This window comes from Erpetoichthys calabaricus, chromosome 6, assembly GCF_900747795.2.
Source record: "Erpetoichthys calabaricus chromosome 6, fErpCal1.3, whole genome shotgun sequence".
NCBI classification, from domain to species: Eukaryota; Metazoa; Chordata; class Cladistia; order Polypteriformes; family Polypteridae; genus Erpetoichthys; species Erpetoichthys calabaricus.
Window position 1 is genome coordinate 110,880,324 of NC_041399.2, and position 17,982 is coordinate 110,898,305.

Genomic DNA, 17,982 nt, shown 5'->3' on the forward strand with positions numbered 1-17,982 from the left:
TTTTGCAGTATATTGTACATTAACATACAGCAGTGCTGTTTAAAAGTATTTGCAACCATCCTGGTTTCCTTTTTTTTGCTTTTCTTATTCATCGTTTCTGGCAGCTTGTGACTTGTTTGCAGATTATAAGCAGTTTTTGTTTTTTTAAGTCTTTCAGACTCATTTGAACTTGTTAAAGGGAATAAAATAAAAGGGAATTTGAACAGTAGCCGGTGTAAACTTTATTAAATGAGGAGAGAGCTAGTTACATGGTGCAGAGGGCACTGGTTTATAGTTTAGACACGTGTGCTTGTCTGTCATTACAGCAAATGCTAATAAGTTACCACTGTAAGTGTGAGCTTTATTTACAAAGGTATATCACTCCCAAGGCTAATACGTGGTCCACAAATGTAAGATGTTTATTTTAATATGGGAATGAAAACCTCAAAATGCATATTGACTCTCTGCAAAAGTTTAAGAGACTGTAAGTAAGGAAAACCATTTGCCAAAAAGGAAAATGCTAAAGCAAACATATGAGACGTAAAGTAGCAGTTTAAATATTATTTAATCACTAAATGAAACACAACACCATTGCCTTTTTATTAAGAAAAGTGAAGAGATTTGGTGTGTAGTTTGACATTATACAAGAAAACTCAAATATTTAACATGAAAAGCACACATGGGTCCTGGATGCCTAAACAGTAAGGGAAGTACAATCCTTTCAGAACTCTGCTAGGAACAAAGCAAGAAAACTGTAAGAGTACATGCACTTTCACACACAGTTTTAAATTCTCTTAATTTTATTTTAAAAGCTGTGACACATGTGGGATGGGTGGGGGTGTGTGTATGTAAAAATTATAGTAATGTCATTACAGTAATCCCTCCTCCATCGCTGGGGTTGCGTTCCAGAGCCACCCGCGAAATAAGAAAATCCGCGAAGTAGAAACCATATGTTTATATGGTTATTTTTATATTGTCATGCTTGGGTCACAGATTTGCGCAGAAACACAGGAGGTTGTAGAGAGACAGGAACGTTATTCAAACACTGCAAACAAACATTTGTCTCTTTTTCAAAAGTTTAAACTGTGCTCCAGGACAAGACAGAGATGACAGTTCTGTCTCACAATTAAAAGAATGCAAACATATCTTCCTTTTCAAAGGAGTGCGCGTTAGGAGAGAGAGAACAAAGCAAGCAGTCAAAAAAAAAAAATCAATAGGGCTGTTTAGCTTTTAAGTATGCGAAGCACCGCCGGTACAAAGCTGTTGAAGGCGGCAGCTCACACCCCCTCCGTCAGGAGCAGACAAAGAGAGAGAGAGAGCCAGAGAAAAACAAAGTCCAAAATCAATACGTGCCCTTTGAGCTTTTAAGTATGCGAAGCACCGTGCAGCATGTCCTTCAGGAAGCAGCTGCACACAGAAAGTAGCAACGTCCCTATCGTCTAGGTGTGCGAACAGCCCCCCTGCTCACACCCCCCTACGTCAGCGCGAGAGAGAGAGAGAGAAAGTAAGTTGGGTAGCTTCTCAGCCATCTGCCAATAGCGTCCCTTGTATGAAATCAACTGGGCAAACCAACTGAGGAAGCATGTACCAGAAATTAAAAGACCCATTGTCCGCAGAAACCCGCGAAGCAGCAAAAAATCCGCGATATATATTTAAATATGCATACATATAAAATCCGCGATGGAGTGAAGCCGCGAAAGGCGAAGCGCGATATAGCGAGGGATCACTGTACACCAGAATCTTTGTATACCAGTAAAAGTTCAATTTTATGATACTCTATTCTACGACAAAAACAAATCCCTTCCAATGGCTTTTTATTAAAGTTTACTAGTCAAGTGACGAATATTGTGCCTTTGTCTGCAATACCTGATATAATATAATATATAAATACTAATAAAACCTTTAAAATACTGGTATATCTGACAAGTAATTACCCAACTGTCATTTAATGAAACTCTTATTGGCATTCATAAATTCAAACTACAACGCAGGGCTTAAACATTAATATGTGCCAGAGATGGGAATCCACCAGTGTAACACCAAATGAGGAGTTGATAATCTTGGTGGGGATTTCAGCGTAGGGTTTATAAAGAGTGATCTATCACTACCTGATGTATTTTAGTATGTGTACATTTTACATTTATTCTGTGACATTTCTCTCCAGCAACTGAAAAATACTGCTTAAAATAAATATTAAAAATTCAAACATCTCTTTACTGTTCAATTTGTGAATTCCAGGACAATTACAGATATTTGCAGTTAAACAAACTGTTTTTTGTGAAGTTGTTTTTTTGTAACAACATGCTTTTAAAGTCTGATTTGTCAGAGAACCACACTGTTAATTTTTGAATCATTAGTTGGTTAAAACAAAAAAAAAAACTTTGGAGTATTGACTATTTATTGTTTTGTTTTTTTTTTTCATTCGTCCTAACTTTTAAAGCTTCCTGTGTAAAGTCAAATTTGTTAGTTTTACATGAATCTTATTTTAGAACTCTTGTTAAACACACTTTGTTTTACTGTTTCCAGGGTTTCTTACATGACTGATCAGACTTTGTTACTGTGCATATCCATCCATCCATCCTCTTCCGCTTATCCGAGGTCGGGTCGCGGGGGCAGCAGCTTGAGCAGAGATGCCCAGACTTCCCTCTCCCCGGCCACTACTTCTAGCTCTTCCGGGGGAATCCCAAGGCGTTCCCAGGCCAGCCGGGAGACATAGTCCCTCCAGCGTGTCCTGGGTCTTCCCCGGGGCCTCCTCCCGGTTGGACGTGCCCGGAACACCTCACCAGGGAGGCGTCCAGGAGGCATCCTGATCAGATACCCGAGCCACCTCATCTGACTCCTCTCGATGCGAAGGAGCAGCGGCTCTACTCTGAGCCCCTCCCAGATGACTGAGCTTCTCACCCTGTCTTTAAGGGAGAGCCCAGACACCCTGTGGAGAAAACTAATTTCAGCCGCTTGTATTCGCGATCTCGTTCTTTCGGTCACTACCCATAGCTCATGACCATAGGTGAGGGTAGGAACATAGATCGACTGGTAAACTGAGAGCTTTGCCTTATGGCTCAGCTCCTTTTTCACCACGACCGACCGATGCAGAGCCCTCCTGTCAATCTCACGCTCCATTCTTCCCTCACTCATGAACAAGACCCCGAGATACTTGAACTTCTCCACTTGGGGCAGGATCTCGCTCCCAACCCTGAGAGGGCACTCCACCCTTTTCCGGCTGAGGACCATGGTCTCGGATTTGGAGGTGCTGATTCCCATCCCAGCCGCTTCACACTCAGCTGCGAACTGATCCAGAGAGAGCTGAAGATCACGGCCTGATGAAGCAAACAGGACAACATCATCTGCAAAAAGCAGTGACCCAATCCTGAGTCCACCAAACCGGACCCCCTCAACGCCCTGGCTGCGCCTAGAAATTCTTTCCATAAAAGTTATGAACAGAATCGGTGACAAAGGGCAGCCCTGGTGGAGTCCAACTCTCACTGGAAACGGGTTCGACTTACTGCCAGCAATGCGGACCAAGCTCTGACACCGATCGTACAGGGGCCGAACAGCTGTTATTAGGGGGTCCGGTACCCCATACTCTCGGAGCACCCCCGACAGGATTTCCCCGAGGGACACGGTCGAACGCCTTTTCCAAGTCCACAAAACACATGTAGACTGGTTGGGCGAACTCCCATGCACCCTCCAGGACCCTGCTAAGGGTGTAGAGCTGGTCCACTGTTCCGCGACCAGGACGAAAACCACACTGTTCCTCCTGAATCCGAGGTTCGACTATCCGACGGACCCTCCTCTCCAGAACCCCCGAATAGACTTTTTCAGGGAGGCTGAGGAGTGTGATCCCTGTGTAGTTTGAACACACCCCCCTCTTAAAGAGGGGGACCACCACCCCAGTCTGCCAATCCAGAGGCACTGTCCCTGATGTCCATGAGATGTTGCAGAGACGTGTCAACCAAGACAGTCCTACAACATCCAGAGCCTTGAGGAACTCCGGGTGTATGTCATCCACCCCCGGGGTCCTGCCACCAAGGAGTTTTTTGACCACCTCGGTGACCTCAGTCCCAGAGATGGGGGAGCCCTAATCCGAGTCCCCAGACTCTGCTTCCTCATTGGAAGGCATGTTAGTGGGATTGAGGAGGTCTTCGAAGTACTCCCCCCACCGACCCACAACGTCCCGAGTCGAGGTCAGCAGCGCACCATCCCCACCATACAGTGTTGACACTGCACTGCTTCCCCCTCCTGAGATGCCGGACGATGGACCAGAATCTCCTCGAAGCCGTCCGAAAGTCGTTCTCCATGGCCTCCCCAAACTCCTCCCATGCCCGAGTTTTTGCCTCCGCAACCACCGAAGCCTCATTCCGCTTGGCCTGCCAGTACGTATCAGCTGCCTCCAGAGTCCCACAGGACAAAAGGGACCGGTAGGACTCCTTCTTCAGCTTGACGGCATCCTTCACCGCCGGTGTCCACCAACGGGTTCGGGGATTGCTGCCACGACAGGCACCGACTACCTTACGGCCACAGCTCTGGTCAGCCGCCTCAACAATAGAGGCATGGAACATGGCCCATTCGGACTCAATGTCCCCCACCTCCCTCGGGACATAGTCAAAGTTCTGCCGGAGGTGGGAGTTGAAGCTACTTCTGACAGGGGGCTCTGCCAGATGTTCCCAGCAGACCCTCACAACACGTTTGGGCCTACCAGGCCTGACCGGCATCCTCCCCCACCATCGGAGCCAATAAGCATACCTTTTGACATTGTCCATTTACAGTGCATCCGGAAAGTATTCACAGCGCATCACTTTTTCCACATTTTGTTATGTTACAGCCTTATTCCAAAATGGATTAAATTCATTTTTTTCATCAGAATTCTGCACACAACACCCCATAATGACAACGTGAAAAAAGTTTACTTGAGGTTTTTGCAAATTTATTGAAAATAAAAAAACTGAGAAATCACATGTACATAAATATTCACAGCCTTTGCTCAATACTTTGTCGATGCACCTTTGGCAGCAATTACAGCCTCAAGTCTTTTTGAATATGATGCCACAAGCTTGGCACACCTATCCTTGGCCAGTTTCACCCATTCCTCTTTTCAGCTCCTCTCAAGCTCCATCAGGTTGGGTGGGAAGTGTCAGTGCACAGCCATTTTAAGATCTGTCCAGAGATGTTCAATCAGATTCAAGTCTGGGCTCTGGCTGGGCCACTCAAGGACATTCACAGAGTTGTCCTGAAGCCACTCCTTTGATATCTTGGCTGTGTGCTTAGGGTCGTTGTCCTGCTGAAAGATGAACCATCGCCCCGGTCTGAGGTCAAGAGCGCTCTGGAGCAGGTTTTCATCCAGGATGTCTCTGTACATTGCTGCAGTCATCTTTCCCTTTATCCTGACTAGTCTCCCAGTCCCTGCTGCTGAAAAACATCCCCACAGCATGATGCTGCCACCACCATACTTCACTGTAGGGATGGTATTGGCCTGGTGATGAGCGGTGCCTGGTTTCCTCCATACGTGACGCCTGGCATTCACACCAAAGAGTTCAATCTTTGTCTCATCAGACCAGAGAATTTTCTTTCTCATGGTCTGACAGTCCTTCAGATGCCTTTTGGCAAACTCCAGGCGGGCTGCCATGTGCCTTTTACTAAGGAGTGGCTTCCGTCTTGCCACTCTACCATACAGGCCTGATTGGTGGATTGTTGCAGAGATGGTTGTCCTTCTGGAAGGTTCTCCTCTCTCCACAGAGGACCTCTGGAGCTCTGACAGAGTGACCCTCGGGTTCTTGGTCACCTCCCTGACTAAGGCCCTTCTCCCCCGATCGCTCAGTTTAGATGGCCGGCCAGCTCTAGGAAGAGTCCTGATGGTTTCGAACGTCTTCCACTTACGGATGATGGAGGCCACTGTGCTCATTGGGACCTTCAAAGCAACAGAAATTTTTCTGTAACGTTCCCTAGATTTGTTCCTGTTTGTTTGTTTGTTTCCTCGGAGGTCTACAGACAATTCCTTTGACTTCATGCTTGGCTTGTGCTCTGACATGAACTGTCAACTGTGGGACCTTATAGATTGGTGTGTGTCTTTCCAAATCATGTCCAATCAACTGAATTTACCACAGGTGGACTCCAATTAAGCTGCAGAAACATATCGAGGATGATCAGGGGAAACAGGATGCACTTGAGCTCAATTTTGAGCTTCATGGCAAAGGCTGTGCATACTTATGTACATGTGCTTTCTCAATTTTTTTTATTTTTAATACATTTGCAAAAATCTCAAGTAAACGTTTTTCACGTTGTCATTATGGGGTGTTGTGTGTAGAATTCTGAGGAAAAAAATGAATTTAATCCATTTTGGAATAAGGCTGTAACATAACAAAATGTGGAAAAAGTGATGCGCTATGAATACTTTCTAGATGCACTGTATGTGGTTGTCTGTAGCATAAGAGCAGTATAGTCATTACAGAAACATGTGCCATTGTTAACAGTAAAATATGGAGATTTCGCAGGAAAACAAGTTTAATACTTTTTAATAAGTAGTTAAGAACTTGTATACTTTTTAACTAGAGATTTATTTTGAAAACTTGAAACTTTACATACTGTTAAGTGGGAATTTGTTTCCATATGAATTTTTAAATTTTTACCTTCTTCATAAATGAACCTTTATCATTTTAAACATTTCCTATTTAATTGGATGGCACATTGGTCCAGTCACAAACCATTTGGCATATTGGCATTTTTGTCAAAATACTATACTTTTTCTAGTTTCACACTTTCATGTCAAAATACAACTCATTTTTCATTAATGCCATTAAAATAGGCACAGCTTTATACTCTATACCAATGCACCAGATTAATATAGTCAAAAATATCCATGACAATTATAAGTTGAACATTAATGTGGGTAAACTTTTTAAATTCAGAATACAAATTAGTCATTTACTTTTTTCAATTGTGCATTTTTTGTTAATTTTGTGAAGTGAATTGTACTTTATTTGTTCTTAACTGTTGAAAAAGAGTGCATATTTTATTTATATATAATATATTTTATTGAATTTAGCCATGTAGATGAATTTATTTGGTATCCCCTCTATTTACAATGCATTTTGTGCACCTTTTTAGGTGTTGGTGTGGACAATGAAGGCATATTGGTGCTTGGAGCTACAAATATCCCATGGACACTTGACTCTGCCATTAGAAGGAGGTGATGCATTTATTTCTGTTTGGTAATCACATAAAAGGAAGAAAAAACTCTACACTATAAATATAAAAGCTGCAAGCAGGACATTTTATTGGCTTAAATGTTCGAAAATGCTGGTTGCTGGTTTGAAGGTCACTTTTTGACTGTTGGGATAAAATTGATTAAAAAGTGTGTTTTTTAATCATTCTTTAGACTCTCTTGCTACTCCTGTTTAGGACAGTGCTTATCTTACACAGGATAAAATTTTGCCTTACAGCTGTTGTTTACTTATTACAAATTTATTTATGAAAGTGACGATTTGAAATTAGAACTTTGTGATCTTTCTATCTTTAAACCGCCAATAACAATTACAATCTCATCTTCTTAGTGCGGAAATCTGTAGACTAGTCACGGAGAACAGCTATCAGATGCAATTACTCTATTTTTAAATGTATTATTTAGGTTTGAGAAGAGAATCTATATTCCACTACCTGAAGAACATGCTCGTTCCTTCATGTTCAAACTCCATCTGGGCACTACTCCCACTAGCTTGAATGAGTCAGACTTCCACACCTTGGGGAAGAAAACCGAAGGCTACTCTGGAGCCGATATCAGCATCATTGTGAGAGATGCCCTTATGCAACCAGTCAGAAAAGTACAATCTGCAACGCACTTTAAAAAGGTCAGGGTAATTCCAATATGTCACACTGTACCCTAGAGTTTATGCAGACGAAATGTGTTAATTTTGGTTTATAAATTTATTGTAGACATTTTACTTTGAATATCTAGGTACGGGGTTCATCAAGGGATGATCCAAACCAAGTGGTAGACGATCTCTTGACTCCATGTTCTCCAGGGGATCCCAATGCAATAGAGATGACATGGATGGACGTTCCAGGGGACAAACTCCTAGAACCAGTGGTCTCAATGGTGAGAGATAGCCATACCTTGGCAGATAAGTTGCTAGAACCAAACTGATGAAAATGATATAATAATCTAAATATGTGCATGTTAGCAAACGCAGGTTGCTCATACTTTGAGTTGCTGCTAAGTCACTAGTAAGTGGAGAATTCTTTTTAGGAATGTCTAATGCCCCATACACACAATGCAAGCTTCACTCGCACTAAGGCATACCTGACTTTGAAACAAAATATATGATTAATATCATTTAGAGCCTTGAAGTAGTGCACAGCAAGCCCTGAGGGTTCATACAGATAGTGTGAGCAGTATGTTGTGCCTTCAATGAGCGGAGTTTCACTAACCAGTATTCAAATCATTATTAAAATTACAAGAGACCTGGATTATATTAATGTACTGTAGGAGGAAAAAAAAAGACACTGCGGTGGTGTGTATGGTGGGGAGATCATGTCCCACCAATGGTTTAGTTAACCCTAAATGAAAATCATTTTTTTGCAGGGTTATGTCTATTAAAATGCAAAAATCTACTTGCATAGCCTCAAATTTTAAATGAGATCGTGTCTTTCTACGGAAAACTGCAGTGGTCCGAATTTTTGATATGTTGTAGAGTTCCAATATGTTTTGTATCTAAAGGGAAATCAAAAATTTACAGGAGTTCAAAAATATATCTTTTATATAACACAAAATTCCTTTCCCAAACGGATATAAGAATGTCAGGCTTAGATAATGGAGAGCTACTGCTGTCAATAACAGGCTTGCAGATGGCAGAAAAATAATTTCAGACCTGCTCAGGTTGTAGGTTTACAGTAATCCCTCCTCCATCGCGGGGGTTGCGTTCCAGAGCCACCCGCGAAATAGGAAAATCCGCGAAGTAGAAACCATATGTTTATATGGTTATTTTTAGAATGTCATGCTTGGGTCACAGATTTGCGCAGAAACACAGGAGGTTGTAGAGAGACAGGAACGTTATTCAAACACTGCAAACAAACATTTGTCTCTTTTTCAAAAGTTTAAACTGTGCTCCATGACAAGACAGAGATGACAGTTCTGTCTCACAATTAAAAGAATGCAAACATATCTTCCTTTTCAAAGGAGTGCAAAGCAAGCAGTCAAAAAAAAAAATCAATAGGGCTTTTTGGCTTTTAAGTATGCGAAGCACCGCCGGTACAAAGCTGTTGAAGGCGGCAGCTCACACCCCCTCTGTCAGGAGCAGAGAGAGAGAGTTAGAGAGAGATAGAGAGAGAGAGATAAAAAATCAATACGTGCCCTTTGAGCTTTTAAGTATGCGAAGCTCCGTGCAGCACGTCCTTCAGGAAGCAGCTGCACACAGCCCCCCTGCTCACACCCCCCTACGTCAGCGCAAGAGAGAGAGAGAGAGAAAGTAAGTTGGGTAGCTTCTCAGCCATCTGCCAATAGCGTCCCTTGTATGAAATCAACTGGGCAAACCAACTGAGGAAGCATGTACCAGAAATTAAAAGACCCATTGTCCGCAGAAACCCGCGAAGCAGCGAAAAATCCGCGATATATATTTAAATATGCTTACATATAAAATCCGCGATGGAGTGAAGCCGCGAAAGGCGAAGCGCGATATAGCGAGGGATCACTGTATATTTAAAGTCATTAATATTTGAATAGAGCAAGTCTAGCTTGTAGAGTACATAAATGGAACATGCTTATAGAAGTTTATTACCTTGTTTGAAGTCACTAGCATTCAGAATGATTCATCATTTAGATATTGGTACAGACGGAATCATTTCTGTTGTTCAGTTATCCAGGATGATGCAACTTATTTTCTGGAAGTACTCAGGCCACATTTCAATGTCTGGATCAGACATTTTCGTTTTAATTTTACTGTTTTCACCTTTTCACCATTGTTCATTCATATAAATGTACAGTCCCCCCGCCTGTTTGTTTTTTTTCCTCACTCATGTCTAAAATACATCCAGCAGTAAAACAGTGTCTGAAATTAATTAGAGGTTTAAGCCAACTCCCTACAGTATCCAAAATGTCACAGTACCTGAGCTCTTCCTACCTTGTCATGAGATGCAACACTTCGTGCAATTTATAAAAAGCAATCAATCCTATATCTCATTATATGGAATCGTTTCAACCTTACTTTTATCCTTGCTTAAGATCTTCACAACTTCCACCCTCGGACATGCTTGCAACTTTTATCCTTGCTCAGGATCTTTTCAGTTTGGTCTTTTCCATCTTTAGATGAGCAGCTCCTCTGATAGGGTGTAACAGAGCTCTTTAGATGGTGGTAAACATGGTGCTAACAGGTGAACATGGGATTGTTTAAAATATCCCTCAGTCTCTTACATTCCCAGATGTTCTAGATGTAGGCATCCATTAGATAGTTTACGTTCACCCTTGACATTTCTCAAGTCCGTAGCTTGTCCAAAAGGCAGTCAAGATGGTCTGGTATGTCTTCAGTTTAATTTACAAAATTTTTTTCAGAAAACACAGTACCAAGCCAGAGGCTAAAATCTTACAATTTTTAATATTATTAATAAAGCTAATAAAAATAACTATACAAAAGAGAGAGCTTCTGCAAAGGCTGCTGCATGGCGCAATTCCCAGAGAAATTATCTATTATAATATCGCATTCTCGAGGTGGTTGTATCTGTTGACATTTTTTCTTACTTCCTTTCCTTTTTTTCTTTTTTTTTTTTTTAAACAGTCTGATATGCTGAGATCTCTTGCAAATACCAAACCAACTGTTAATGAGCAAGACCTGGAGAAACTAAGGAAGTTTACAGAAGACTTTGGTCAAGAGGGATAAATTCTAATTCTCACTGACAGTGCTATATGCATATTGCTTTTGTTTCTGTCTCCCTTTTTATTGGATGCATTCCACCATCACTACGTGGTTCTCAGTCTGTACTACGGTTATACAGTTTAATGAAACACCATGTTGGATCAACAGGTATCAACTGTATACTAATGGCTATATGACTCTTGCCAATACAAGCAGCCTATACATCTTTGTTTTGTTTTTTTGTTTTTTTTGTTTGTAAGTCTAAAAATTTTTTATTGAATACATTTCTTCACTGTGGTTTAAGAATCCTATTTAACCAAAATTGATTTATTGAAGAAAACTTTCCTTGTTATAGGTGAAGTAATACAGTACATATTTGACAAAGTCCTTAATGACTTGTGCATTTATAAAGCTTTAGAAAGTATACATGAAGCAATATCACAACTTTGGGAAATCGTTAAGCTCATGAAAATGAGGTTTTAATTTTCATTTTATCTGTTTCTCTTTTTTTAAGTGTCATATTTTTCTTTGGTTCTTTTTGGGGTGATGTTAACGGTGGTCGCAGAGAATACAGTACACAGTCAAAGTTTTTATGTACAAAACCTTCCACAAACATGCACCAGTCAGTGCAGAAGCTAAACTTGGTAAATAAATGAATAAGTCTGGGGATTTTTTTATTGTATTTATCCTTTCTGGTGTAGTGCCTGCAGTTGGAAACATTTCAAAGTGGCGCCTTAAAACATGTGCCTTTTTATTACAGTTACCATTTCTCCTTTCATTTTAAGACAAATACATGTCAAACTATTGGATGATTTTAAAAGCAGTGTCAAATGTTTAGCATCATCATATCATGCTGATTGTGAATGTTACTCGTGCTGCAGAACATCTGTTAAAGAATTGCACATTTCACTTAACAGCTGTACTCTTTATGATTATATAAAGCTGTACTGCTATGCACTTCTGGTGGTGGATTTTCTTCAAACACAAACTGGTTTCTTTATACAAAAGTGTAGATTTGTAGTATAAATTATATTCTTTTTATGATTTCTGTTCTAAACATTAAACCATGATACTGTGGTATATGTTTAGACCAGGAGGCTGTGCTAATGATGGTATCACAGTCTGAAATAAGGATCTCTTTCCATGCCTTTTGTAAATAAAGCTATTACTTGCTGAATTATTTTGAGTAGTGTGTGTGTGTGTATATATATATATATATATATAGTCTATTCTATTTTCTGAGCCCATATTTTACCTTTATAAATTGTTAGTGATCATTTCAGTGGATGTGGGGACACTTCAGCACACTAAATCTGATTTTGTTTTGTCTGGTTTTTGGGGTGTGTTTTATTTAAATGCACAAATCAAAGTGTTTTATCACATCAGTTGCCACCCTGGTGCTAATATATTCACAGCAAATTTGTTTAATACTTTTTTTTTTTTTCTCCCTCAATCTTGCTGTGTGACATTAGATCATTGAATATCAAAGTTAATGTTCAGTTCATATAATAGTAATTTTGTTTTGGTGCACAGGAATCAGTAGGTAACAAAGTTTGCAAAAACAGAATAGTTGTGTTCATACGATAGCCTACATACTGTATATAAATTGAGAGCTGTGCAGTGTTAACTGGTCTGGAAGAAAAATGAAAATAGGAGGTGGTCAAAATTACCTCTGTGTTTAGCATATTGAGCTACTGATATAACACTAAAGCAATTATGAAGAAGATGAGTAAATCATCAGTAGACATGAAATTTAATTCTATATCACTTCAAATATGTGTAGTACTAGGGTGTTGTACTGTGTTAGCCATTATGAATGTAGAGAAAAGCCAAGCAAAATCTTTTTATGGCAAAATTGGAGGATGATTTCATGTCAATGTGCACCGTAAAACCAATGTTGTATCTCCGTTACATAGATGACATCTTCATAATCTGGACTGCCAGTGAAAAGGACCTCCTCCATTTTCATAATGAATATAATTGTTTTCACCCCAACATAAAGCTGAAGCTGAATTACTCAAAAACAGAAGTCAGCTTCCTTGACACCACCGTTCAACTGAAAGACAACACCCTTGTAACTTCTATTTTTCACAAACCGACAGACAGACGGACCTACCTGAAAAATGATAGCTTCCACCCCAAGCATATAAGGCGCTCCATTATTTTCAGCCAAGCAATACGGTACAATCGTATTTGCTCAGACCCAACAGACCGGGATCAACAACTGCAGGAGCTCAGACAAGATTTCATCAAACAAGGTTACACCCCGAAAACAACAGACACTCAAATAAGAAGAGCTACTGCCATACCCAGAGACAACCTTCTGGAATATAAAAACAAAGACAACAAGGATCGCATCCCCCTTGTTGTCACCTACAACCCACATCTTGAAACACTTCGAAAAATTATAAAAGAACTTCAGCCAATACTAAACAATGACCAAACACTGAAAAATGTATTTCCTGAACCTCCCCTCCTGGCATACAGACAACCACCAAACCTTCAACAATTAATTGTCCGAGGCTCCCTAAGTGAACCAACAGAAAATGGCACATCTCCATGCCTACAGAAAAGATGCAAAACATGTGCCCACATCTATGATACAGACCGTATAGTTATACCACACTGCCGACTCGAACATCACATCAAGGGATCATTTTCCTGCAGATCATCTAATGTAGTCTACCTAATTTTCTGCATGAAATGTCCTGACACTGCACTCTATGTGGGAGAAACTGGACAAACACTCCGCCAGAGAATGAACTTACACAGGTTCCACATTAAACATGGCAACACAGATGTTCCTGTGGCGGCCCACTTCAACAGCCATGGACACTGTGAGAAGGACTTTAAGGTCACAGTGCTTATGGGCAACTTCAAAACACAGCAAGAGAGAAAAGAATGGGAAGTTAAACTCATGCTAAAATTTAATACTTTACAACATGGATTGAATAAAGACAAAGAGTTTTATGGCCAGATATGAGGATTGTTTACATCTCTCAGAATGACAGACAACCTGTCTACAGACCCACATTGTTTTGAAAAACTCATTACAAACTTCAAAAGACTTTGTTGGACAGTTATCTTATCCAGAGATCTTGACAATACATTGTTCTTTTCTCTCTTGCTAAATTAACCCTAGCCTGAATGAATCTATTAATTTTTTACATACAAAATCTCTCATTTAAAGATTTACCAATGTTGTTTCTTGTCCTAGAGTGTGTATATAAACATAGGAAACTTCAGTTTCTGTATTACATCTTGCCTGAAGAAGGGGCCTGAGTTGCCTCGAAAGCTTGCATATTGTAATCTTTCTAGTTAGCCAATAAAAGGTGTCATTTTGCTTGGCTTTTCACTTCAAATATGTGTAATGAAAATCTTGACGGGAGGGCCTAAACAGAGTGATGGGTGTCGATGGATCTGGTTGCTTTTTGGATTTATGTCTTCAGACAAAGCTTTGACAAAATACAGTCTTGCTTTTAAAAAAAAAAAAAAATTATATACTCCTTGAACTATCCAACCCTATCAATTTAAAATCTATCTAAAAGCAATAGTTGCATGGCTTTAGCACTTGGAATTTCTGAGCTAATGAGTGAAAATTAATCAATTAAGCTACAGCTCCTTGGTAACAAAAAAGAGAAAAGCACATTGAACTCCTTGAGTAAGGGTGTGTCAGTGGGAGTGCCCTTGGGGGTAGATTGGCATTCCATCCAGTGTTGTTTCTTGTCTTGTGCCTGACACTACTGGGAAATGCCTGGCTTCTTGCAATGCTGTAATAAAATAACGGAGGAAACTGGTACAGTTAGAGTGACGTAAGGAATAGCAAATGAAAATGTTAATTGCAATGCATGTATTAAATATGAGTGTGTGAGAGAGAGAGAAAAGGGAGTTCGGGGTGTGTGTGTATGGCTAAACACAGACCAACAACCCATCAAGGTTGGTTAATACCTTGCTCTCAGTGTTGCAGGGATAATTGTTGTCTTCCTGTATCCCTGAATTGAACAATCATTTCTCTGGCTCCTCAGTGCTTTCTTATGCTCATGGTACATTTGCCTTTTTTGTTGTATTTAACTGTTGTAATATGCATATATAAGAGATTTGTTGCTGCTGGGGTAAGTTTTTCATATGGACGGAGTCACGATTCCTCAAATAGTGAAACTATTTGTAGTAGAAGTAAGAAGCATTCAGCTACAGACGAGGCACTCCATGGTCTCATTCATTCAAAGTGTACAGTCTGTTTCTACTTTATTGAAGTCCATTGGGCTGAAGGCCCTCGCAGTGTCAAATACGAGTATTGAGTCTGTTGTGTGGGCAAGAGGTATCTCCTTGTTGTACTTTGATTCCTTTCAGGGACCTTACAGATTCTATGACCTAAACGTTGAGCATCTACAGTGAGATACTACTAATAAACCATAAGGTATATAAAAAATTCCACTTCTGTGGTTTTTGTTTCTTCTCTGCATCAGTGAAATAAGGTTTTAGAACGGCTTTCTCAAATGCTGTTACTTCAGTTCAGAGTTATGAGAAATGAAAGTCTGTCCCTTCAGCATTGGTTGCCAGGCTGAAAACGGCCCTGGGCCAGGCACCAGTCCATTTTAGGGACCAGTTATGCGCAGGCCTATACTTGCACCTGTACCAACATATATCCATTCATTTTTGAAACCTGCATAATCTCCTTGGTGTTAGCTTAAGAGTGTCACTTGGGCTCTGAATTCAATCTAATTACAGTTCAGTCTGAGTCTGACTCAGGCAGGCCTGTAACAATCTGCTTTACATAGTTAAGGCCAAATTACGCTCAGAAAAGCGTTTTGTTGCCATCTAGTTGATAAAATAACCTTATACTCCCCCAAAAAAAATTGGAATTTGTGTATTGCCACTTACAAGGTAACATCAAATAAAACATAATGGCTTGTAAATGAGAAGCTGTAAAGCCAGTTTAAAAGCAAAATGAAACTTAACCATTAGTTGAATCAAGCGATAATGATGACAAGGTAATTTGATCATCAAAAGGGGACACTGATAGTGAAACTGATGTGTATAGCACTGTATGGTCAAGCTACCACGATATGTTTGGTGAATTCAGTTGCCCAAAGATTAAGTGTGGTGCGGGTAGGTGTGTGGCAAAAATGGCAAAATGATTGCAGTCGAGTAGAAAAACATTGAAAGATGTTCGCCCCCTAAGCACAGTTCATAATGCACTGTCATTCGCGTCAGGGCAAATATGGAAATCGCTAAGCATTGCACTGGGGTAACCTAAATTAACACAAGGGACACTTCACTCATGATGGTTAAGCACTACCATTCTGTCCTGTCATACTAAAGCAACAGAAAAAAATATAAGAAAAATGGGCAAAGCAGCTTGCTTCTACTTTCATGATTTCAACATTGGACTATGTATTGGTGACAGTTTTAAAACCTCACACAAAGGACATGTACTAAATCTGCATCAGTACAGCAGAGGTCATGTTGAACAGACTTTTATTATTCAGTTTATGGTGATATTTTGATATTTGCATGTAATGATTTTTTTCCCCCAACAATAACATGTTAACGTTGTAGATTCCTTTTTCTGAGGGTAAATACAGTATAATTCTAAGGAAGTTAATTAAGTTCAAGGATGATAAGACTTTTTCTTTCGGCTGCTCCCATTAGAGGTTGCCATAGTGATCATCTTCTTCCATATCTTTCTGTCCTCTGTATCTTGTTCTGTTACACCCATCACCTGCATGTCCTCTGTCACCACATCCATAAACCTTTGCTTAGGCCTTCCTCTTTTCCTCTTCCCTGGCAGCTCTATCCTTAACATCCTTCTCCCAATATACTCCGCATCTCTCCTCTGCACATATCCAAACCAATGCAATCTCACCCCTCTGACTTTGTCTCCCACCCGTCCAACTTGAGCTGACCCTCTAATGTACTCATTTCTAATCCTATCCATCCTCGTCACGCACAGTGCAAATCTTAGCAGCTTTAACTCTGCCAGCTCCAGCTCTGTCTCCTGCTTTCTGGTCAGTGCCACCGTCTCCAACCCATATAACATAGCTGGTCTCACTACCATCCTGTAGACCTTCCCTTTCACTCTTGCTGATATCCGTCTGTCACAAATCACTCCTGGCACTCTTCTCCACCCATTCCACCCTGCCTGCACTCTTTTTCACCTCTCTTCCACAATCCCCATTACTCTGTACTGTTGATCCCAAGTATTTAAACTCGTCCACCTTTGCCAACTCTACTCCTTGCATCCTCACCATTCCACTGACCTCTCTCTCATTTACACACACGTATTCTGTCTTGTTCCTACTAACCTTCATTCCTCTCCAGAGCATATCTGCACCTCTTCAGGGTCTCCTCTACCTGCTAACTACTATCGCTACAGATCACAATGTCATCAGTAAACATAGCCCACGGGGACTCCTGTGTAATCTCGTCTGTCAACCTGTCCATCACCATTGCAAATAAGAAAAGGCTCAGAGCTGATCCCTGATGTAATCCCACCTCCACCTTGAATGCATCCTTCACTCCTACCACAGACCTCACCACAGTCACACTTCCCTCGTACATATCCTGTACAACTCTTGCATACTTCTCTGCCTCTCCCGACTTCTTGATACAATACCATAGCTCCTCTCGAGGCACCCTGTCATATGCTTTCTCCTAGTCCACAAAGATGCAATGCAACTCCTTCTCTAAACTTCTCCATCAACATCCTCAGAGCAAACATCACATCTGTGGTGCTCTTTCTTGGCATAAAACCATACTGCTGCTCACTAATCATCACCTCCCTTCTTAACCTAGCTTCCACTACTCTTTCCCATAACTTCATGCTGTGGCTCATCAATTTTATCCCCCTGCAGTTACTACAGTCCTGCACATCCCCCTTATTCTTAAATATCGGTACTAGTACAATTCTTCTCCACTCCTCGGGCATCCTCTCACTTTCCAAGATTCCATTAAACAATCTGGTTAAAAACTTCACTGCCATCTCTCCTAAACACCTACAGTCATGGCCGAAATTATCGGCACCCCTGGAATTTTCTCAGAAAACGCACCATTTCTCCCAGAAAATTGTTGCTATCATAAATGTTTTGGTATACACGTTTATTTACTTTATGTGCATTGGAACAACACAAAAAAACACAGAAAAAAGGCCAAATCTGACATCATG

At 40.7% G+C, this 17,982-nt stretch overlaps 1 protein-coding gene across 1 annotated transcript in view; it reads left to right on the top strand.

The window, feature by feature from the left end:
• Positions 1 to 11,994, top strand: part of vps4b (vacuolar protein sorting 4 homolog B) — a 38,372-nt gene extending 26,378 nt beyond the window's left edge. Inside the window, exons 8-11 of the mRNA XM_028803850.2 lie at positions 7,081 to 7,162; positions 7,601 to 7,820; positions 7,928 to 8,068; positions 10,740 to 11,994. Coding sequence (XP_028659683.1) covers positions 7,081 to 7,162; positions 7,601 to 7,820; positions 7,928 to 8,068; positions 10,740 to 10,841 — 545 coding nt within the window. The 3' untranslated portion in view covers positions 10,842 to 11,994. The remainder of the gene's footprint in view (positions 1 to 7,080; positions 7,163 to 7,600; positions 7,821 to 7,927; positions 8,069 to 10,739) is intronic.
• Positions 11,995 to 17,982: the final 5,988 nt, after the last annotated feature.